We start from the raw sequence: 23,850 nt of genomic DNA, 5'->3' as shown, positions 1-23,850 counted from the left end.
TCTAGCTATTTAACTCTTCTGGGATCTTAGTGTTTCTTGTTTTATTTTTGTCCTGTTTTCTCTTTTCAGTATTTCAAGTGTTGATACGAAGCCCTTTTCTGCCAGCGCTGTTAGCAGGAAGAACTTATGTATACCCATCTGCCTGTTCCTTGGGCATGGGAATGGGTTGCACTATCAGGAGCTTTTAACTATGTGGTACATTATTACAGGAGGGATTTTCCTGCTTTCCCCTCTGTTTCCTCTAAATAGGTTTGTTTCTTACAGCAGGATATAGTGCAATAAGAATAATCAGCATCATTGATTCCAGCTGCTTCCTCAACAGAAAACTACATTTTATTTGGATGAGCTTTGCTGTCTCCTGAATATTTTGAGAGGAAAACAAGCTTCTCCCTTTCTGTGAATCTTTTCCACCCAGATGTTCAGTTCTTTATTGTATTTTATTAATATGTCCAATGCTTTCTTAGCTGTAGGGCTGCAATGCAGCAAGCAGATGCTTCTGTTAGAACAAATTCCATGATATTGGAAGCTTAATTATCAAAGGCACAAAGTCAGACTCTCATTATATTTTCCACGTGTTTTAAAGGGGGGTTGGTGGGGTGGAAAGGCAAAAAGCATTCTTTGTTTTTATGGTAAGACTGATGATAGGTTAACAGCTGGGAAATACAAAGCTGCAGCTCCATGACTGAGCAAGGAAGATAATGATTGTTCATCTGCAGAGATCATTATTTTCTTCTAATATGAGATTGCAGTGTTTCTGTTTGTGGCTGTGAAGCTTTAATTACAGTTCGTAATTATTTATAAATTACGATTGTGCAGGCCCTTCCTATAGGAATCTGTCTTTATTGCAGAGGGTTGTGGTGGTGGGGGAGAGGACTGACAGGTAGGCTTGAACACATCTAATCTCATGGACATTTGAAAATAAAAGTTGAGGGGTTGTCCTTTAAGGGCTATTGTAAAACACAAAGAAAGCTAAGGTATGGTATGCATGAATAGTATGAGAAGAGAACAGTTGAATGAGATATTTGCTTGAGAAAAACAAACCAACCCAATTTTCCTGCATAAGAATACCATTTTTTGAGTTGTTTGGTCAACCTCCCCTCCCTGTTACTAAAGAAAGTGCTGCCAGTGTTGTGTTAGTAACACACTTTTTCAGTTCCATGCAGTTACAGGCCTCAGTTGCATCCAGACACTGTATGTGAGCATAGCAAGAATGATATTCAAATACAACAAGGGCATGTCAAAATATATCTATTATTAAAAAAACATTGGTAGAAAATAGATAAGGCACTAGATTATAGAAACACAAATGTGGTGTTCTTAATGTTTGCCAGTTAGGATTAGGAATGCTTCGTGAATTAAAGCTGAAGTGAGTAATTTGAGATTCTCTTATATTTGTGCTAAGCAAGAACTTCTTGGGAATTTCACAGATTTAACTGGTAACAGCATTTCTTCCCTTGCCTTTATGCAGTTTGTTTATGTAAAAAGCTGTCCATCAAGCACAGGAGAAAAACCTCTTTGCTTTTGTATGTAGAGTAATGGGAAATTGGAGTGAATGAACTGTGTGGTTTCCTAGGACATGAAATTTAGCTGATCACCTCAGGATACTGCTTCCCAGATGTGCTTTTCATGTGAGTTTTTGTGAGCTTTGTGAGTAGTTTTCCAATAGATTTTTTGAAGAAGGCCAGACTTAAAGCAGAGTATGTATGGTTGGTATTACCTGGAAATAAAGAATCATTGACTCTAACTTAGTTAAAAATGTTTCTTTGGCTTGATTTTACAGTGCTAATAGAGTTGGTTTGGATTTTGGCAGAATGATATACTCTCTCGAGAACAAAATCAAATTAGTCAAAGCTGTGCTTTAGCATTTTCTGTCTGTTTTACCAGTAACACTTCTGTTCCATAAGCTTTTTATAGCTCCTTAATCCACAGGTAGAAGTTATATGTACTTTAGTGGCTGGATCTGAAGCCCAGAGAGATCAGATAGCATCCCCAGAAATGGGAAGTCCAACATACCAAGTCCAAGACAAATACAAGAAATGCTAACCCATTATTTTGTTCCCTTTCTCATTTATGTGTTGAAAGGTGGAGTAAAATGGTGTTGTTAGGTGTAGCTAAGACTTGCTGAGGCAATTACTTATGCCCCATTGACTATGGGGCTCAAAAGTACAGACCTTTAAAATGCTGAAAGAGCCCTTTCTTCAGTGTTATCTGGATTATTGAGTAATTAGGCAGAGTTTGTTTTCCTTAGTCTGGCATGGGCAAAACCACCGTGGTCACAGGAGAAAGTTTTGTTCAGATATGGCTTCTGATACACATTAATCTCGTTGTTATCTAGTGTCATTCAGAGGATGACATTCTGGTGGATGCTCTGGAAAGCAGAGCAGCAGAAAACCCATGTTGATGCAATGGTTTGGATCTCTGGATTGTTCCATTAAGTTCAGAGCTCAGCCATAATATAATGATGGAGATGCGATTTAAACCTAACAGTTTTGTTAGATACTGGTCAAAATGGAGACTTGGTCTTAATGGAGGCAAACAGGAATTTAAAACTCTTATTCATGTAGATGGTTGTAGTTTAGTGTGAAAAAGCTGGTAGAGAATGCATCAGGAAACCTCAGGGTTTTTTAGTCATCTAAAATCTGGTGCTGTTCTATAGGGGAAGTTTTAGGGTCCCTTCTTGATACAGTCATACATCTTTTTAAGTTTTCTACAGTACTGGAAGTAAAGTGGATCTGTGCAGTCAGAAATAATTGCACGCCTTCTTTAGGCTGGGAGAGGCATACACATGAGACTGCACTGCACAGACTGCAGTTACATTGCAGAATCCCTGTGTCTCCTGCGCTGCTCCAAGTATTGCTGGGAACACCCTGTAGCTGATGTGCTCAGTGCTGTCAACATTTTCTTCAAACTGGGTTTTTCTCATCTGGATAATGTTCCATTTGCATTTCTTCGTGCAGCATGCAGATGATGTTGGCTCCTGAGACAATAAACCAAATGAAGTTTTGTGGCATGGCTTGATTCAGAGGAAGTTAGAACTAGCTTTGTGTAGTAATGTGCATAAAATACTAGTGGACTTTCCTCTTACTTTCCTTGCCCTGTTGCTCACAGCAGATGGATGCTAATTGCAGTGTTACAGCATTCCAGAAAGTCAGGGCATTCTTATCAGAATATGTTTATTATCTTACCTTCAAATAATATGGTGTCAGTTTATGCTAATTCAATTGTATAACTCATGTTTGACTGCTGAGCAGAAGGGTATTTTCTTTGGTCATGGCCCAGGTGCACAGAATGCAATGTCCTTCTTGAGACTGGCTGAACACACTCGCTTTCCAGAGTCATGTGTAGCAAACCCCAGTGCTGTGCAGGTAGTAGTTTCATACTCCCAGACAGTAGTTTCATTCTCCAGCAGCTTCCTCACCCCTGAGTGTCTCTTCAGGATCAGATCTTCTTTGATTACAGTTAGACCAGTTCTCTTCTGCATTTGTCAAAATGAGCATAGTGGTGTGCTTTTTCAGTTGTACTCTGTGTTTTGACAGAAATTGGAATTACTTTGGATAACTCTTACTAACCCCTGAAGTTTTAGATTCCCATATATTTTTACTTCCATTGTTCCCCATACTGTGGGAGGACCCTGCCATTCTGTGTCCATAAGATGTATGAGATTTTCACATGAGAGATACTGTCTTCTACATTTCCTTTGCAGAACAACGTGCAGGTATTTCTGCCTTTGGAAAGTGCAGCTTAGCTAGATCCACACAAGTCTGACTATTTTGAGCCAAATAGGTATGTGTGTCTGTATCTTTATTGTGTGTAATAGGAGTTTTGACTGCTCTAATCAATGCAGTGGGAGAAGCTGTTATCATCTGTGCACCTTTTTTTTTTGGTGGATGTGATGCCCTTGCCCAGGAAATGCTGTCAGTGGAGAGGGGAAGCCTGACACTGGATCTTCTGGGGATGATGGGCATGTCTGACATAATTGTAATTTGTTTCAGAAAAGAAGCACTGCCCATTTGCTTTTATTATGCAACAGAAGTGCATGGAGATGGCAAATAACCATGTGCTCCTGTTACACCTAAAAGCCTAAATGAAGAGTGTGGGGAACTTGTGTTGGCTGATAAAAAAACAGGAACTTGGCAAATGGAGAGCTTGTAAACAACATACAGTGAGTGTGTCTGTGTGGTGGGTTCTGAGGATGAGGTGAAAGGGAGCCAGAAGAAAGATTTTGTTGAAGCAGCAATGGGTTTCTGTGGGAGTGGAGAAGGAGAGAAATGTGTCTCGTCTTATGCTCAGCTCCACATTGACGATGGTCTGACAGCAGATCAGCAGTGGCCCTGTTGTGTTCTCCTAAGGTGTCCCCTCCCTGCTCAGACATCCATTGTGGCATGCCAGGGTTAAATGAGTAACTTCCCTACCCTACTGCTGCTTGTCAGGGTAGTCTGCAGCTGTGAATAGGAAAAACACAGTTTTTCCAGTGGTATGCAGGGTTGCTAAATGCCCTTTGGATTGTAGCTGGATGTTGGATACTCAAAGTCTTGAGATATGCAGAATTCCCATGGTTTCTGTCTACTGCTCATTTCTCAAAAAGTCACAAAAACACCAGTCAAAAATTTATCATCTTTTTCTCATTCTGCTCAGTGTAATTTTTGCTTTTACCAGCCTTTTGCAAATTCAAATAGTGACCTTTTATTCCTCTGGAAAAATATTGGGATTGGATTCTGCTCCTTTTTGTTATTTTGGCAAATGAAATTCAGAGGTCAGGTTTTTTCTTTGACTGGTCAGGTTCATAGAGAAGCATGATTAATGATTTCTTGTGACAGAGTCTGGTAATTATAGTTTTATTAGGTTCCAAAAATAAACAATGCAATCTTCTTACTTGCATCACTTAACACAGCTTGTACAATTTCTCCCAATAACTATCTCATCCAAATCCAGTAGCTTGCCATGGAGATCTTAGTAAAGTTTTCCACTGACTGCATTCTGTCAGCACAGCTATGGAAAAAATGTGTGGCTCCTTAGTTTGCAGAGATAAAAAATAGAGGATTCAATTATTTCACTTAACAAGATGAATGGAAGGGAATATGGCATGTTTACATTATCAGTTGTTTATAGGATTTCTTCCTATGTGAAAGGGTTTCCCAAGGAAGTGGTCACCAAGGCTGACTGAGTTCAAGAACTGTTTGGACAATGCTCTCAGACACATGCTGTGACTCTTGGGAATGGTGCTGTGCATGGCCTGGAATTGGACTCAATAACTCTTCTTCCAACTTGAGATATTCTGTCATTCTGGGAAATCCTACTTTCTGTATGGTTACCAGAGGCTATTTAGTTCAGCATGAATCTACCAGACAAATTTTTTACCATTGCTTCAGTTTGTTGCTTCACTCCAGAAAGAAATAAACAGGAGGAGGAAGAGGAGGAGAAGTGTCTGTACTGAAACAGTCATCCTTTTCCTTTATAATTGGATCTCATCTGCAATGTTTTTTGCAATGTGTGCTGGTGCTTGGGATATATTTTGCTTTATTTTCTAAACAGGCTAGAAAAAGCACTGCTGGGGTTTGGCCATACGCCCTCTTCTAAAGACCTGTTTCCTGCCTCAGCTGATTAAGAAAGACCACCTTGCTTTGCTTGTCCTCCATTTGCCCCAATTTACAGAGTGCTGTAACAAAAATGAAGTAAGAAGAAGCTTGGACGCAATTCCTTGACAAATTTAAGAGAATCTGATAACATCTGTAGGAATATAAATGCGGATAATGTAACTTAACCTGCAAACTCATTTTGTGTCACTGAAATGCAGCAAGAAAGTAAAATACAGCAGCTGTTTAAAAAGTTGCAACTGACCTATGCAAATATTGAAGATTGAAAGTAAAAGCAAATTATATGTGTGTACACATGTGAGAGAAAGATGTGCTTAGATAAATATATTTTGAACATCCGCTTTTCTGCTTGATTTGTGTATGGTCTCCTGTGAAAGTTGCCTTGAATTTTTTAAGTGGTCTTTGAGTTATGGAGCACACTGTTTCTCAAGAAGCAGTATTACTTAGCACTGGTGCAATGCTGTCTTGGAAGGACAAATTATAGATAGAAGTAAATAAAATAAAATAAATGAGGATCACACAGTAAAATGCAGATTAGGTATAATTGGTCAACATTAATTTGTTTAGTTTAGAATCTCTATGAGAGGCAAAACCACAGCGTGGAAATCTTTGTAAATCCAAAAGGAGGTGGAGAGGTGAACTATATGTGTGCACAAGAGCTTCATTTTCAGTGGCTTTAGCAAACCGTAAAAGATATTTTGACAAATCCAGTTCAATAAAAACAAAATATTGGAAGTGTTTTTCTAGCCAGAAACTTCTTAGAGAAATATCCAAGTCTATGCTGCCTTAACCTATGGGAAGTATAGGCCTTACTTCAGCAAAGTGTTTAAGTGTGTGGATAGTTCAGTACTTGTGTGGGTTTCAGTCAGAAGATTTCTTTCCTTGGAGATGTGCTCAAATCTCCCGTTGAGCTGGAGTCATGCTGCCAGCTCAGCCCGCCGTGCTTCTGTCCTCCTTTCATCCATGGAGCATCCGCGCTCCTGCTGGGCTCTGCCGCTCTTCACACCCGCCTTCTGCAGGGACCACAGTGGGAGCAGGGCAGGGGAGCTCCAGCTCTCTGCCCTTCTACACTCGTTCACCTGAAAGCAAGAAATCCAAGCATGAGTCCTCCCTTGATTAATTTAATTTAAAGCACAGCTCACAAGCTGTTCAGTAACTTTCTTTAAAATGTGAATGCGTGGGCTTCCTGTACAGATATTCCTGTTAGGAAATGTGTTATACACCTTAGTGAAATGCTGTTCTTTAGCATTCCAAAGGATGCCGAGGGCTATCACAGGAAATGCTTCCCATGGCCGTAGCTCTTCTGGCAACACATTGAGTGAGTTCCTAAAGCCTGTGTGGGATCCAAAGCATGGGCCAGAGAAGTAGATTTTATATAGTGAAAGGAAATGGAAAAAATCCCCTCTCCAAACAAAAAAAAGCAATTTGCAGCATTTTCATGTCAGCCAGTGCTTTTGAGTTTTTCAAGATGTTATAGAAATATCAGTCTTGGAAAAAGTAGTATTTCACTTCTTCTTTCAGAGCAAGTTCCTTCAGTCTTGTCCTGGTTGATGGTTGCATAATACTTCAAAAATGTAGATTCTAATGCAGATTTAATTATTTTCTTTGCTTACTTTTCTCCCTCAGTTTCCTTTTTTACCTTTGACCCTTTTTCATCTTTAATTGTTTAGAAAAGGAAATAACAGGTTTACTAGCTAAACATATCGTGAGAACGTGTAAGTCACATAAGGTGTTAAATAGTTAAAATACTTTCTGTTTGCAATTCATCTGAGGTTCAGATGGTGGTGTCTTTCTCAGGACCAAATCTGAAAAAAGTGAAGAGGATGAAAACAAATGGATTTGTTTTTTCTTCTAGATACTCCATTGTGTAAGTGCATAGCAGCCAAAAATCCTTATAGCACAGCTACATATTTATACTGCACAATGGCTTGCTGTGGTTTGCTTCTGAGACTCATAACACTGCACTGGATGAATGAAAGCAGTAGTGGAAGTGGAGTTCTTGTTGCTATTGGAAAGGAGGCAACAGATGGAGCAAAGAGAAAATCTTTAGTCTTTCTAGTCCATATTTTCTCTTGCCATCTAATCAGTTCCCACTGGGATCTCTGCAGGCTGTGAAAAAAATTACATCAAAGATCACACCCTTTTATAATTCTATCAGTATTGCTTATTCTCTCTTTGTTTTGATATGTATTTTCACTTTTTGGGCCCTTAAGCAGGTTGGTTCAGCATTTCTGCACCATGCTGGTACAAAAGGATAAACACATGGCTTTACTGGAATTGGCTGAGCCATACTGCAGTGTGTCAGCAGAGGTCCTGACCCTTTCCATGCATGCAAACATGCCAGTGTGTTGGGAAACAAACACAAACCTTCTCCCTTTAAACATAAGCTCAGCTTTAGTGGAAAATTTCTGGATAATGTGAAATACAATAGAAAGATTATAGCTCTACATGCTGTTTTAAGTGGAATTTTCAGTGTTCCTTATTTGCTGTGATATTATTTGGGCTGCTTTATCATCTTCACCTGGATGCATTTATAATCTGAGAAACCTGAAATCATACAAATGTGACTGATTAAAGTCTGCTAATGAAAAGGGTCATCAAATAGCCTAGGCAGCTGTAAGGGAGAAGCATTTTATAAGTACTGAACTTGGGTTTGAATTGCGACAAGGCCCAGTAAGTGCTGAGCACTGCACAGGCTTGCCCCAAGAGCCTGCTCCAGTTCCTTCCCTCCTGCCAGCCACCTCTGAGTCGATTATCTGGCACAGGAGAAGAGCATTTTTGCAGTGACAGAAAACGCTCACTTAGGGTAATCAAGAGATACCAGCATCTACTTTTGTATGAGTCCTTAAGGAAGAACTTTAACCTGATGCAGTGCACTACCCTTTAAATATTAAGGTCTGAATTAACTCTCTGAATGTTTCAGTGTCTTGTAATGTTGTTAAAATGACATCTTTCTATCTGAAGAAGCAGTGGTTACTGAAAGTGCCTGTGTTGTCGCATTTCTTCAGCACTACTGGGTTCTTAACTAGTTCAGCAGAACTGTTGAAGATGTGGAGAATAATTATTCTTTTAATAAAATATTAATTTTCAGTAAAGTGAAAATACTTCATTCTTTTAAGAATTAGGAGTTTGTTATATGTAATATATAGAAATAAAAATAGGAGAATTTCCCTGGATGCTAACATATTACTGCACATCTCTTGAGCATCTCTAAGATGTGAAATGAAAATGTCGAAAATAGAAGCATCAAAATTTTGGATTTATAAACCAAAATCAAAAGTTATAAGACTGAAAATGTAAATGCAAATGTGGACCTCCTCTTATAAATACAGAGGAAACTCAGGCCTCTAGAGAAAAATATTGGGAAATAAGTGCAGCATCCACCTATAGTCATTATAGAATAATTAGCACAATGTTAAGACCCAAAAGAACTGTATGCTGCTGTGTATGTATATTATACTTGCTTAGCTGTATATATTTTAGAATAAAATAGCCTCATATGAAATTGTTATTAGTTGCATAGAACACTTCAAAGGGTTGAAAAAGTATCTCAAGGACCTATATAATATTCAGGAATAATGGCTTTTTAAACACTATTCTAAATTTTTTTATGCAGTGTTTTCTGATAAAAGATACTACACATAATTTTTTTTTTCTTTCTCCCTTTTAATTTCCACTTTCTTCTCTATTAGGTTGAGATGTTTGGGTAAGAAATGGGGAAAACATTTTAAATTTGTTCTGTAACCTTATTTGATCTGAATGCAAATGACTAGATTTGAATACAAGTAACTAATCAGTCATTCCTGTGCTGTGTGTTGAGACAAAAACATGTGTTCTTCAGTAATAGAGGCATAACAAAATCAGGGGAAAAAAGCAATACCATTAAGATTCATCTTTGCTAGCAGCTAGCTTTCATTCACTGTGTTGCAAGGAAGATGACATTCATCAGGTGTCAGGCTCACTTGGTTTCAGTGGCACACTTGAGCAGAGATCCTTTTTGTCCCTCACCCAACGTGGGTCCCAAATGAAGCCCTCAAGGCCTGGCTGACTGTACCTGAAGGGGCATGAAAATCTTTGCAGTTTTGCACTCCTGGGGTATTCAGACTTGTGCTTCAGATATGAGCTCATCTCTAAACCATGCAGGTCAGGGTGAAGGGTGAAGTGGGGCTGGGGAGAGAGCAGTGTGTTATTTCCATCTGCTCTCTTAGCTGGCTCTTGCACTGTTCTGCAAAGCAGCAGCTGCTGGGATTGCCCATACTTTGACATGGGCTGCTCCAGCCCCATTGAACCTTGGGTCCAATCTAGTACTGCAAACCCTGGCTAGACTCATCACCTAAAATCCATTAGTAAGTCATAAGATCATCACAGACATATTTTCAACCTGCCTGTGCCACTGAGCTGGGAGATAGTGAGCCAAGCATCATTGCATGAGGAACAGGATGGCTGGGGAATGAGTGAGTTCTCCTCTAAGTCCTCTTTTCTTTCTTCCTTGTTTTCTAAAATAATCTTCTCCTTAAACACGTGCCTGTCTGCTGTTCGCCTTCACCCCATTAAAGTAATTGTATTCTAGTTTTTAAAAGCTGGACATGGAACAAACTGTAGTTTTCAGTGAGATGCAAATATCCATGCTGTATAGAAGTAGCAGTATCAAGAAAAATGTAACCATCTTTCTGCTGTGTAGCCTGTGGGTGTTCTTAACCTCTCAGAATGTCTGAAGGTATCTGAATTGCATAATCTGTGTTACAATTGAGACTTGTAAAAGATAATCAACAGCAAGACATATAAAGTTTGGTAATCAACAGGAAGAAATGCACAGGTTTTTAACCACAGAAGACTGTAAGAATGGCATATATAATGTTGGCACACAGCTTGCTCTTTTCCTGCTCCAGAAAAGGAGGGAAGCAGCTATATGAAATGCTAATAATTTCACTGTGGTTTTGAATAGACCAGACTTGAGAGCCTTGAGTATTTTTCCTTTTCTCTTTTAACTGCAATTTTGTTATTGTATTGCTGCCCCCATCTCTGCTAAATATGGCTTTTGAAATGTAAATCATATCATGTTCTCAGAGATGCATATGACACCCTCAGCACTGTTCCTCTTTGCACTTCAAAGAGCTGTGTGGTCACACTTTGCATCTCAGCAAAATCGCAAGATTTGCCTTCTGAAGATCTCCTTTAATGTGTACAATCAATCCCTGATAATGTATTTTGGGTTTTTGTTCCCTGGAGTCTGTTAATTTTAGTGTTGCTACAGGTCATCAGGAAACATAATCTCTTCTTTTTTAATTTCTCAGTGAGCGTGCCTGAGGGGAGAGGAACACAAGAGAGGAGAGACAATTGAGCATCACCACTGGCCGAGACCTGAAAAAAATGGTGCTGGATGAACACAGGATTAGAACTTAATTGTAAAAGGGAAGGGAAGTCTGGGACAGGCAATTTGCTTCATTTTCACATTCATCATGGCACAGATCCTCTGGCTGGCTGGTTGACGGGACTGTCCAACACTTCTGCCTAGGTTCAGTGCAGATCCCTTCTGCTTACACATCGAAAGACTTGGGAACAGGTGGGAACTGGATGGTGCCAAATACAGGAATGGAAAGAGAAATGGACTCTGATGAGCTAAGATGGAAGTGACTTGACAGCAGCAAGCTCAGCAGTTGTCTCCAGTAAGGACAGGTTGAGACGGGAATCTCAAGCTTCTCTGGAAGAGCAGTATGCAGGAAGCTGGTTTTCAGGCCACAAATGCTTTCACAGGTAAGGATTTCTGTTCTAGTTCTGCTCATATTCTTGGGACAGTTTACTGGAGTTTAGAAAATGAGTAGGTCCTGACTGTCGTTAGCATCTTGCAGTACTTTCAGTTGAAATAGTATTTTAAAACAATTCCCTTGAATAACTTGCATTAGCAGTGAGGAACACAGTTATCCATGTTTCAGCCTTCAGAAATGGATGGCCACGAGCCTTGGGGAAGGTTTATCTCAGCTTTCCTTGTTAAAATACTCATTAACAACTTAACCATGAGTGGTCTCTTGGGTCAGTATAAAATGTAGTCTGTAAAGTTGCTCTTGTGCTCAACACAGGAGTTTGGTGAGGCTGCAGGATGGATATGGTTCATGTCAGGAGGCTTCTCAGCAACATGTCAAGTGTTGAGCCTTATCTTACCTGTTAGAGCGCATCTCTGGGCAGAACTTGCCAGGTGCCCTCTCTTTGTACTCCCCCCTCCACATCACTGACCTGCTGCAATGCTTGAACTGGCTAAACTGGAGAGTTTAAATGGTAACTGTTTCACCTCAGTCTGGTGTATTTCTCTGTAGATGGAGTGAAATTAATGTACTGAGAAAAAGGATGCCACGGTGGTGTGACTTTCTGAGAAAAGCTCCCTCTAGTGTAAAGTCTGCTGGAGTTCATATAGTGCTTTCCCTGTATGGGATGGTTTCAGATTTGCGAGGCGGGAGGAGGAAAAGAGGATGAGCAGATCCTGCTGCTTTGTTTCCATGTCTGCCAGCCAGCTGAGATGCAGCAAAAAAAAAGCATAGAAAATCAGCTAGATATTGCTCTTGTTTTAGTAGGTCTAGATAATGGATTAGTACCACAGGGTAAACTAGTGATGTGCAAGACATTTATTTTTCTAATATAAAATATTTGCCTTTAGAAGGAATTCTGGCTGCAGCAGGGTGTGATTCTGTGTCCAGCTGCACCAGCACAGCAGTTTGGAGTGGTGGAGCAGCTCTGAACTGCCTCTGCTGCCTTGCTTTGATTTACAGCCTGGCTTCTGTGTGTGTCGGTGAGATGTGTCCTGGACAAGAGGAAACAGGAAGCTCTCCTCCACATGTGCTCCAGTGCTGAGGAGAGATGTGAAGTCTGGGACAACCACAGGGCTCTCCTGCCTCTGTCTAGCCAGTAGCACACTCCTAAAACTCCCCACTGCTCTTCTTGTCCTGTTTGTCCTTGCTGTTCTCTGCCAGTCCTCAGCTCTTTCCTAGGAGTTTTTGTCACTCTTCTGCTTTCCACCAAAATTCCCAACTGAGAGGATATCTGCTCGCTTCCTTAACCTGGCTCTCTCCTTTGCTAGAAACCCTATTACTTTTAACACCCTTGCATTGCTGTATTATTTTGTATCCAGTTTTGCACTTTTCTGCCACTCTTGCTATCCCCTAGCTCCCAGAAGTTGGCACTGTGACCAGGGTGCTTGGGCAGGGCTGTGTTGGAAAGCTGGTAACCTCATGACTGTTCCTGGATGTAAAAGACCTGGCAAGCAGAGCTGCATAAAATTCAGAGAGATGAAACAGAGGTCCCTGGAACCCCAGGACAGCAGTCAGACTGTGATGGCAGCCCAGCAGATTCAGACTTATTCTGGAGACTTACTTAATGGCATGAAGGTTGCTTGGTCTCCTGTAAAAAAATCTTATATTCATTTGGAATTGCCCTTAAGTAAAGATGTTAATAAACATATTCAAAACTTGGCAGCTGTACTAAAGAATTATTAAACATTAACATGCACCATACGTTCAGGAGACTTGTTAAAGAAACAGGTTGAATTATATTTTCTTTGTATGAGGAGAAAACTTCCAACTTGTATCAACTGATATCTGTATTTGCTTTTTGGAGATCTTTCTTTTTTCTTGTTAGATTTATATGATGTACTCAGCAATAATAAACAGCAGGTAGGTACGTATTTCTCAGAGAAATCCACTGGACTGTGTTAGGCTAATTTAAGAGTTGCAATAAAAATGTAATGGCAGGTGCATATGGCCGCTCCTCTGATCCTTGCTGTAGTGCTCCTTTTGTTTTGTTGGAGAGCCAATGTAGCTGTAGGAGAGAACAATATCTACGAGCAGCAGAGGGGGCATGGCCACATGAGAAGGGAGTTAATTTGTACAAAAAAGCTTTGATATCTGAAGCCTCTGTGGTGTCAACACTGAATCTAGACATGCTAAGTGATTGCAGCTATTGCAACTACTGGAGTAATCATTTCAACTTACAGCTGACCAGGGTGCTGGCAAAAGAAGCCTGAGAGGACAGTGCCTCTGTGTAGCCACGGTTGGAGTATTTCCTAAATCTCTTTTCCACTTTGCTAATTGCTGTGACCTGGGAAGGTTTACAGGTATGGCTAGAAGATATTTTGGTCCTGTCTGTATGCTCATTGTACTGGCACTGATGCCTAAGATTCCCTTTTTTGCAGATGGCTCTTGTCCCAAGAGATGGGCTCACCCAGTCATTTTATCATGTATTACCAAACATTAGCAAACGTTTAGAATATTTTCACTTTTCAGGCTAAATACTGTGTTCAGTAGATCACATGAGTATAATAGGTTCAGGATCATAGAGTGTAGAAAGAGCAGTAGAGGGGAAGTGCTCCTAGGCTTGATTAGGAAAGTGATGGTTGAGCCTATGATGGTAAAATGCAATTTGAGCAATCAGGAAAGAGTGAGCCTGTCATTCTTCAGAAGGTGAGAAGAGAGAATTTGAGAATAAAAACAATAGTATGCAAGAAAGTAGATTGCGCTGAGCTCATAAAACTGATAGGTAACATTTCTTGGGATACAAATCTGAGAAATTCTGGCAATTTTCAAAGGAAATAACTTTTTCTTTCCCAGTCATAATAAAGGGTATAAAAACCCCAAATGAAAGGCATTCCAGTAAAAAGGGCAAGAAGAGACAAAATTGTATGATCTGATAATTGAGGACTCATACAGAAGGTGGAAACTCGATCTATTACTGGAGATGAGTGTAAAAGAAGATGAGAAAAATGTGATGGTCAAATCAGGTAGGCCAGTTCACAGAACAAGGTACAACTAATAAAGGGCATGGTAATAGAGAAACATACTACATTCTCTGTAGTAATAAGAGGAAGACAGAGTTTCTGGGCTACTAGTTGACAGGGAATTACAAAATGTCAGTTAAAAAGCCCATGATCTGATGGTGCGGAGATGATTGAATAGTTAATGTAATTTTTTGTATCATTCTTTGTCTAAAATGGTTATCTGTAGTCAAGTGGCAGGAAAAGAACTGTGACCTTGAGAAAGTTAAGAATTCCAGCTAGAGCAGGAAAAGAACAGATTATAAGCTAATGCGATAGGATAATGGGTGTTTTAGAATAAGATGGAGTTTATTAAATTATCTCTTCAACATTGGGTGAAATAGCTGAAGCAGTCTCTGAACAATTAGTGGCTACACTGGAGAACATTTGGAGGACAGTTTAGCTTCACAAAATCTATGAAAGAGCAAATACACCTACATATTTCTGTGTTCTTCCCTGTCCCCTTTGGAGTAGCTAGTTTATCTTATATTCTTGGGGGAAAAAAGTTTGAATCAAACAGTCAACTGAATTTTTTAATAATTAGCCTGTAGATAATAATATGATAAATGAATTTGCAGGGATTTTTTTTTACCCCCAGAAAGTACCTTGTCAGTGGAGCCTCATTTTCCTGTAAGTAGAGAAATAATATATTTGGATTTTTAGAAGTCTTTTCAGCTTCTCATAAACAAAGTGACACAATGGGCTACAAGGTAGGTACACAGTTGGCTGAAAAACTCTTCTCAGAACAATTACTAGTGATTCACAGTCAAACCAGAAGGATCTGTCAAGTGGGATTCTGCCCTGGATTGCCAGAAAATATTCAATATTTTAATTAATGATTTAGTTGATAGAATCTGCATGCAAAATTTCCAGATGACACCAACCAGGGGGAGGATGTAAACCCTCTGAGCACAGGATTAGAATTCAAAATTAATGTGATATATTGGAGAACTCATCTGAAATAAATATGATGCAGTTCATCAAGGACAAGTTCTAAATTGTAGTTCGGCAGGAATAATCAGCTGTGCAAATCAAAATGTAGAATAAGTGGTGAGACATCAGGTCTGCAGAAAGCAGATGGACAGTTGCAAGAGTTCAGGAAATGGCTATGAATCAATAATACCATGCCATGAACATGATGCGAGAATATATGGACAGGAGTCTGCCTGCAAAATAATTTTTCCACTCTACTTGGCATTTGTGTGGTTGGTGTACTATTTCTGCTCTCAGCAGTGCTCTGTGGGCCTGTTGGAAGCATCCAGAGAAGAGCAGAATAGATGGCCAGAGGTCTACACAATGTGACCCTTGGGGACTGAAAAAAAGGGTATTTTTCAGACTAGAGTGATAACTCTCAAACTTTCTGAAGATTTTTTTCCTAGGTTCCCAGAAGCAGTGCAGATTTGTGTCAGGGCATGTCTGATACACTGAGCTGCATGACAAGATGTGGCTGTGACACAGCAGTGCTTTGGTGTGATGGTCAGGAGGACCTTCTCGCTTGTGCACAAAGCCTTCTTGTAAACTTTCTACATTGGCCATTCTTAGTGCCATGCCAGTGCTGAGATAACAGTGGTGGGGATTCTGGACAGCCAAGGTCTGTTTCTGACATCAGCCACTTTCTTCACTAGTGTGTGTTTTGAGTGCTCGTTTAGGAGAACAGTGTGATTCTGAAGTCTGCTCTCCATCACTGGGGAGTGTGTGGCACAGGGACATCCAGGATGATCAAAGGATAATGGGAACACTGTAGGATGGATTAGGAATCAGTGTATGAAGCCTCCTGACCTTGCAAGGTCAGCTTAGGTTCATCAGGATTTTATTAATTCCATCTCACCACAAGCTCTGTCAGACCTGGGCTGACTCAGAGGCGTTTCTGCCCTGTGACCCTCAGCACTACTGGAGGGATTATTAGTTCTGGCACTGTGGAAACCAGAATAAATAGTAAGAGGTTGCTCTTACTAGAGCAACTTTATTCTGGTCTCTTCTAGACCAGAATAAATAGTAAGAGGTGCAGTGGGCCCCTGCCCTTCAGTCTAGCACTGACTTTTCCTGTCATCTCCTGATCCCATTCTGTCATAGCTGCATATCTTCTCCCTCACACCTTTCCCTGTGAAAGTGATGGCACCCTCAAATCTTTCCATAATCCCTCACAGCCTTATGTCTGAAAGTCATTGGCATGGAAGCTTGACCTTGGGCCGTATCCAGAGAGACCAGGTTACTCCCGAGGAGCAGCTCTCCAGCTTGGCTGGTACTCCCACAGGCCCTGCTTTAGCAGAGAAACAGAGTTAATCTGTTAGGAGATCCTCATGCTCATAGAAACACAACTTGGTGGAGCTTCTCCAGTGTCCCCACCTCTGTGCTGTATTGCCTGGCACACAGGATTTCTGCTGCACTTTTTGTCCTGTGTTTCATGCTGTCCAGACCTCTATTTGCCTCTTCTTCCATCAGTGTCCACATCCCCTCTCTCTGCATTGAGGCTCCATCCCTCCCCATTTGTACATTTGATTTCGCTTCTCTTCCAAAATTCCCTACCCTCCTAGCAGTCTTCCTGCTTTTCACTGCTTTCCTTTACCTTTGTTTCCAGACCTTTCCCACTTCCAGACAAGTAACTGCAACCTAATCCCAGGTTGTGCGAGAGCCAGCCTCTCTCCCTCTTTTCTAGACTCAGCCCTTCCTCTCTTCGTCTACCCTTCTCTGGGGTAGAAGGACCTTTCTTTGCAGGAAGCCAGTCTGAGAGGCTGCCATCCAGTTTGGCTTCTCTCCCTGCATCTTGTTTTGCTTAACTGCCTGCATTTTGGGTGGAGATGTCTCTGGTGGCAGTGCCAGAACAGGGAGGCTCCTTGGAGGAACTACATGGGAGACCAGATAAATTGCTCCAGCGGGTTGCATATGACCTAGTTGGCCATTATGCATTTAGGGAATGGGAGAGTGAGGGAAGATGTGATAACCATTTTAAAATATATGGAAATTTCATGTAAAGAGTAAAGTAGTAGAAACTGTTTTCCAGTTCTGCTGGGGATAGAGCACAAAGTAACAGTCAAGCTTACTGCAGTGGAGAGATTGAGGTTAGACATTAGGAAAATCTTTCTAATGGTAAGGATAGTTAAGGACGGCAGCCGATTGCCTAGGGGAGGTTGCAAAGTCTCTGTCACTGAAGGTTTTTAAGAACAAGTTAGACAAATATCTGTCAGGAATGGTTTATGTATAGTTGATTTTGCCCTGGGGCAGGGGAATGGACTTCATGAGAGCACTTCCAGCCTTACTTTTCTGTAAAAACGATGCTCTTATTGTTGGTTCCCTGCATAATAAATGTACATTTTTAAACTTAGTAACCCACCTGTACTACTCTATCATCTCAGTGTTTAAGTAGATTCTGTTGAGCTCTTGGAATAATTGATAAAAAATAGATTAGGAGTTGTGGGTGTTTAAAGTATTAACTCTCCTTTTGCTGGAGTATTACTCCGTTGCTTTCCTTATATCTTGGCCTTCTTTAGACATCTTATTTTTGGGGGTGTGACATGTTTCTATGTCTGTGTAACTTGTATAGAAATATTTCAATGTTACAGAAATGCTGAATCCATTCTTCCGTTTCACAGTATGCAAGTATTTTAAGAAACACTTTTGCTACTCTTAGATAGTAAGCATATTTAAAAGGTAATTTTAAAGAATAACCAAAAATAGGGCAGAGCCAAATCAACAACCCCCTGAGGTGATTTTCTTTATTGTGAGCAAAACTGATATGTAACTGGTATATCTGCTGCTGAAGGTAGCCTTCTTCCTCAGAATTATAATTGAGGCTCGATGTAAAATAGAAAAACAGGTTTTAAATGTCTTCTATTAAGTATATAGTTTAATTAATATTGAAAACAGTTGAAAATTAATTTATACATTAATACAGATCTCCCACATTGCTGCTGTCATTATTTGCATGATTTTCAAGTACAGATAAACATTTCATTTAAAAATTCAGCTTGAATATGTAGCAGAGAATTCTCACTCCCCCTCTGTTCCAGTTTTGTTTTCCTCTGCTTCATGAAACTGGTCTGGCCTTTCTAAAATGTCTGCAATTTTCTTAACAATTGCATTCTTATTTTATGAATTTTCAAGGTTACTGTGTCACTCACAGACAACCCTGACTGTGTCTTAGTTCTTGAAAGAGATTGCTTTTTTGCAATGCCCCTTACTCAGCACACGGATAGTAACAGATCATATTCCATTGTATTTCTTGGATATTTTATTTAGGGTAAGCAATTTTTGGAGTACAGACAGTATTCTCAGCAAAAGTACATGAAAGAAGATATAACCATAGATATAAACCATAAGAGTTTGCCATCTAAATATATTACATTCAGTAGCATCCAGCAGTACTGTTTTAAATACAGTACCACATTGTTTGGAAGTCTCCTCTTCAGGGTTAAAAACTTTAATAGAAGAGTGTGAAACTGTGAAAATGAATTTGAGAGCGCTGTTGCCAGCTGTGAGTGATAGCTTTTGGTCACAACCTAGTTCTTCCGTTGTCCTTGTGATCAGTGATTAGAACAAGAATGCTTTCTTCTTTAGGTTTTTCTTCAAGCCTAGAAGGCTGGCTTTTAAGTTTTAATCCCAAACTTTATGTAGGTGAAATACGGTGTTTTCTTCCTTGTTTCCTTTCACCTCAAGAAAATAGGTAGTTCTCCTCAAAATGTCTGGTTGGAGAACTGTTTAATCTCCAGCTGGCCAGGTACTGCCTTTGCTTCTTGAACTGTGGCAGTCCTTATGGAAACAGAGGGGCCAAGGATTTCACATTTTAAATGCTTCTCCTTTCAAATTTATATTTAACTGGGGTACAAGATCTTCCCTGTTTGTTTGTTTGTTTCAGTGAAGTACTACATCCTTTTTCACTTGCTAAGAGGGACAATTTGGTGGCAATCACTACCAGATGGTGGCCTTGCCATGTGAAGCCACCTGGAGCTCAATGAATGGCAGTCAGAAAAAGGCAGAAAAGAAGCCAGCGAGACTCCAGAGGAAGTGTAGTGGTGTGGTGCCCTGTGAAGCAACCTGAGGGTCACTGGACTTGGAAAAGGATTCTCTACAGACCTGAAATAGCAGACTACTGCATCATATAAAACCATTCATATCAAGCAACATTCTACTTACTCTGATATGGAAATATTTAAAAAAAAAATTTAATTTTTGTTCCTATTTGATTTAATTTAAATTCCGTTTTAGAAGTCCTATAATTTTCAGTCTAGGTGTAGTTTTGGGTACATGTGCATGGGCCGCTTGTTCTGACAATCCAGAGCCAAATGAAAAGCAGTAGTTTGTGCACACCAGGGCAAAAGAAGGTTCAAATTGAGAGAAATATCTTGGCCAATGCTGTTATTAAAATTATTTAATGAAGTAGTGTATTGCTGGAAATGGCAAACTTCTTCCTAAAGTGGGAGGAAATGCTCCAGCATGTTCAGGGAGGATGTTAAGCTTGGATCCTCACCTTTGATAACCATTTTTAGTAGATGATATTCAGCTGTAGCATTGCCATTTGCAAAGCTGATGGTTCTTTGGAAATGCCCATCTGCCATTTCTCATTTCTTAATAGTACATGTCACGGTGCCTTCATGTGGTACAACTTAGTCAGCCAAATGGCCAATTCCAGACTGAATATGACAATAAATTTAGCTGTAAATATGCTATGTTTCAGTGTTCAATCATAATAAAAAAGCAGACTTTTTGAAAGGGCAAAATGCATGCATCGCCCCTCAAATAAAACGCAGAAAATAAAAAGTGGTGAAAATTGATTGTTAAATTGGCAGTGTATGCTTTCTGCTAATTGCTTCTAATTAATTAGGTGGGCTGGTTTGGTTTGTTTGGTTTTTTTTTTCCTGTGTTTGGTTTGTTTTTTCTTTTTTTCAAGGGGAAGAGAGGCAGTCCAGTTGTGTCCATGGCTGGCTGAGTGTATTTTTACTGCTGAAAAGGCCTTTTACCTTTTGCTTCTGGTGGTCTCTGGCAGTGGGAGCAGGACTGCCTCCTTGTCTTGGAGTGCCAGTGTGAGGCAGGCTAGAAATGCATTTTGTTGCAGACTTAAAAGTGCTGAAAGAGGAAGCCTAAACCCCAAATCAGTGCAAAGCTACTGAAGAACTTGACTGTGCCCTGTTGAAGCTGAAGAGGTACAGTGGCTAAGTGGAAACATAAATGTTAAAAAAAAAAACCACCATTTTATTCATGTAAAAATGATGTGGGATATTCCCATGCACTTGTCCTGAGGTGAGGTGAAGTTTTGGTCTAATGCTTTGCTGTTTGGTTTTACTGTAATCTCAAGCAGGCCCATTTGACTTGATATTCTCTCAGTTTTCTTTTACCATAAAATAAATAGTATAGATTAGTGTTATGTTTCTTTCCTCTATGCTGTAGTAATGCCTTTAAAAATCAGAGACTGCAGTCTGGATAAACAGAGAAGTGAAAATATTTGACATTACAGGGTAAATGTGGTGGAAAAGCCTAAAATTTACTGAGGAGAAAGTAATACCCTGTATAGAGATTAAATGCTATATTCACTTCTCTGATATTTATAACCTTTTGCTTTTTAGCAAAAGAGGCCAGGAGACATGGGTATTAAGTTCCTTGCTAGGCCTTTTTTTGTTGCTGTCTGGTTTGGGTCTTATGGGTGGGCACAGTCCTCCCTGTGAGCTTTTCTATGAACGCTTGTGTTCCGGCTACATCTCTCATCCTGGGGCTTGGCTTTCTTAACAGAAGCACTTCATTAGGGAGCAACATGGATCCACCCAGGCGTGCACCCCACGCTGGGCCTCTCCCAGGTTTTCTTCCCGCAGGCTGCCCAACCTCTGCTCCAAAACCATTCTAGAGGGATATTCACGCCCTTTTTAATTTCTGCTCAGCCCTCGGCAACAGTGAATAACCAAAATGTTCAGTTTCTAGTAAGATCATTACTTGCTAATATGGTGTAGCCTTCAAGCCCTTCCAGGCTCTTACAAACACCAAAAGACACTCTTTTCCCTGTGAGAATATGTCACAACACTATAATATAGCTGTAGTAACACTGCTGCATTCTGAGACCCATCTTTTCCAACGCTGTACTTGTGCTGATTTCTCAACCAAGAGGGCTTCAAGCAGGAGGACTTTGACAGTATGTGGAGCCCAAGGACTTGGAGTTTGATATCAAACCAAAATTCCTCTGTATTGTAGTTGAATCCTTTCCACTGTAATTTATTTTGATCACCCCACTATCATTTGCCTGTGAAACTTACCCAGTAGTTTGGCCTGCTGAATCCTTAAACTTTCTTTGAAAACTATGGCCAATTTCCCAGGGATTTAAGCAGATGTATTGGTATGTGGCTGGCAAGTTGGGACACTCGCCCTTGTTCTTCACAGCCACAGGTCTGTCTCCATGCTCTCTCATGCCAGGATTAACAATCTGTTAGCAATGGAGAACAGACTGAGCAGTATGCCTTTCACATATTATGGGGTTTGATTATTTTTCTTAAAAATTTCTATCCTGTTGCGTTCTTAGCTTTCTTACTTTCTTCACAAGAAAGTCACTCCCTTCTGATTTAAGGGCAAGAGTAGAGGAAGCTTTGTTTGAGTTCTGAGGAGTTAAAAATGAAGAGTTTTCATGATGAAAGCACCCAAGAAGAATCATACTTTACAACCAGCATCTAAGCAGCACCTTCAAGCCATGCCTCTGAGGATAAATTTATTTCTGTTGTTAATGGGTAAAATAACTTTGCTCAATGCCATCTGAGTGCTGACAGTGCTGGATGCCTGTGTTGTAGGTGTACATATGCTGAGGTGGTGGTAGGTAGACTCAGGACAAGGTAATGGCTTCAGAAAAGCCTGGAAGACTGGCCTGCATATGAATTGTTTAAGAATTGTCTGTTTATCCTGGAGGCTCAGACTATACAAACCAGTAATTTATACTGGCTGAAGATGGATTCACAGCCTGGCTGTACACTCAGTCAGTCCTTGATTTAAACGAAAAAATTGGAATTTGGGCATGAGTCTCCATTTTTCCTCTTTCTGATCTTTATTATTCTTGATTTGTTTATCTCAGAAGAAATACTTTTAGGATAGTATCTGCTCCCAGTTGCTCAGAGCGAGAATTGGAAGAGACACATGACCTGCCACAACAATGCAAGAGTAAGTTCAGAAAAGCCTCACTCTTCTTTACTCAAGAAGTAGGTGACATCTGTAAACTGAAGATACTTCTTTTTTTTCTTGTAGCAATCATAACCTTTGTGCCCAAACCACTGTTGTTTGTATAAACTGTTGTACACTTTCTGTGTAATAAAAGAAATAGAGATAAGCCCAAGCAAGAAAGGTAGCAAGTATGATTCTTGAAGATGTTTTTATTCACTGGCTTCTCTAGTGTATGGATGAAGAAAGTGCCATAGCATTGACTTAGTGTCTTTTGTACAGTCTTTTGAGTATGTCACCGCTTTAAAACCGTGTTATTCTACTTTTTGAGATAAACAAGATACTGTCCTCTCAGGCATGACTCCTGCTTGTAGTGTTCAGTGTTGCACCAAAGAACCTTCAGCTGCGATGAGGACCCTGCTGGGCCAAAACAGGGAAGGACAGCTCCTTTTAAAACCTCAGCATCTAAAAAAGACAAGATAGAAGCAGAAAGAAAAGGTTTTGCTGTCCAGTGTTTACAGATAGGCAACTGAGACACAGATGCAGTATTGCTGTGAGTCGGGAACTTGGCAGACGTGAGGACTAAAGCTACAGCTCTGAATTTAAACCCAATATGAAGGGTGAGGTTATAATCAAAAGTACTAATGTACCTAATGCACTATTTTATTATATTTTCTCTGTCGTGTCTTTGTGCTTTTTACCTGCTGCCATAAGGAAAAGAATGTAAGCTGGTAAGATTTCTTGTGGAAACTGCAGGCTTGCTTTATGCCAGCTGGAAAGAATTTCTCTGAAGAAGAATTACAGCTGCCCATAAAATATGTGACACAAACAACCCTTCTCATCTGCAAGTATTAATTGTGTGTTGGGAAGAATGGAGTACTGGGATATCAGACTGCTCAAGGTATATGGGGTATTACTTAAAGGCTTAAAAAAATCTGTCATTGAATTGCCAGCTAGACAGCAGGATTATTGAAATTTATGAGAACTAAATTTAGTGAGATGAATACAAATAAAGCTGTCCATATTAGTGTCACTTCTTTTTCACAGGTCTTTAAATGCAAAATATAATTTAATGAATGTAATGCAGGCGGGTTCATCAGTTTGTTGCTTTATACACTTAATGGATCAAACTTGATGTGATATCTTAAGACATAATTTGAAGAGCCTCAGAAAGTCCTGGTTTTTATGTGACTTGCTTTATCTGAAGGACGGAAAGGCAAGTTTTGTGGAAAGATTCTGTTTCATACTACAACTAGTGGTCTGTTTGGAAGGCAAACAAGATGCCAAACACCACAAGTACTCAGCCGTATGAGCTCTTCACCTCCAGGAAATCTCTAA

At 40.1% G+C, this 23,850-nt stretch overlaps 1 protein-coding gene across 3 annotated transcripts in view; it reads left to right on the top strand.

The window, feature by feature from the left end:
* The window catches only part of LDLRAD4 (low density lipoprotein receptor class A domain containing 4), a 283,291-nt gene that overhangs the window by 90,212 nt on the left and 169,229 nt on the right, over positions 1-23,850 (top strand). For all 3 annotated transcript variants that reach the window (XM_058831952.1, XM_058831950.1, XM_058831951.1), the window contains one exon: positions 10,889-11,348. In XM_058831952.1, the coding sequence (XP_058687935.1) occupies positions 11,309-11,348 (40 nt within the window). In that variant the 5' untranslated portion in view covers positions 10,889-11,308. The remainder of the gene's footprint in view (positions 1-10,888; positions 11,349-23,850) is intronic.

The sequence above is a fragment of the Poecile atricapillus genome, chromosome 2, assembly GCF_030490865.1.
Source record: "Poecile atricapillus isolate bPoeAtr1 chromosome 2, bPoeAtr1.hap1, whole genome shotgun sequence".
Classification (NCBI taxonomy): Eukaryota; Metazoa; Chordata; class Aves; order Passeriformes; family Paridae; genus Poecile; species Poecile atricapillus.
This window is presented reverse-complemented; position numbering and strand designations above follow the sequence as displayed.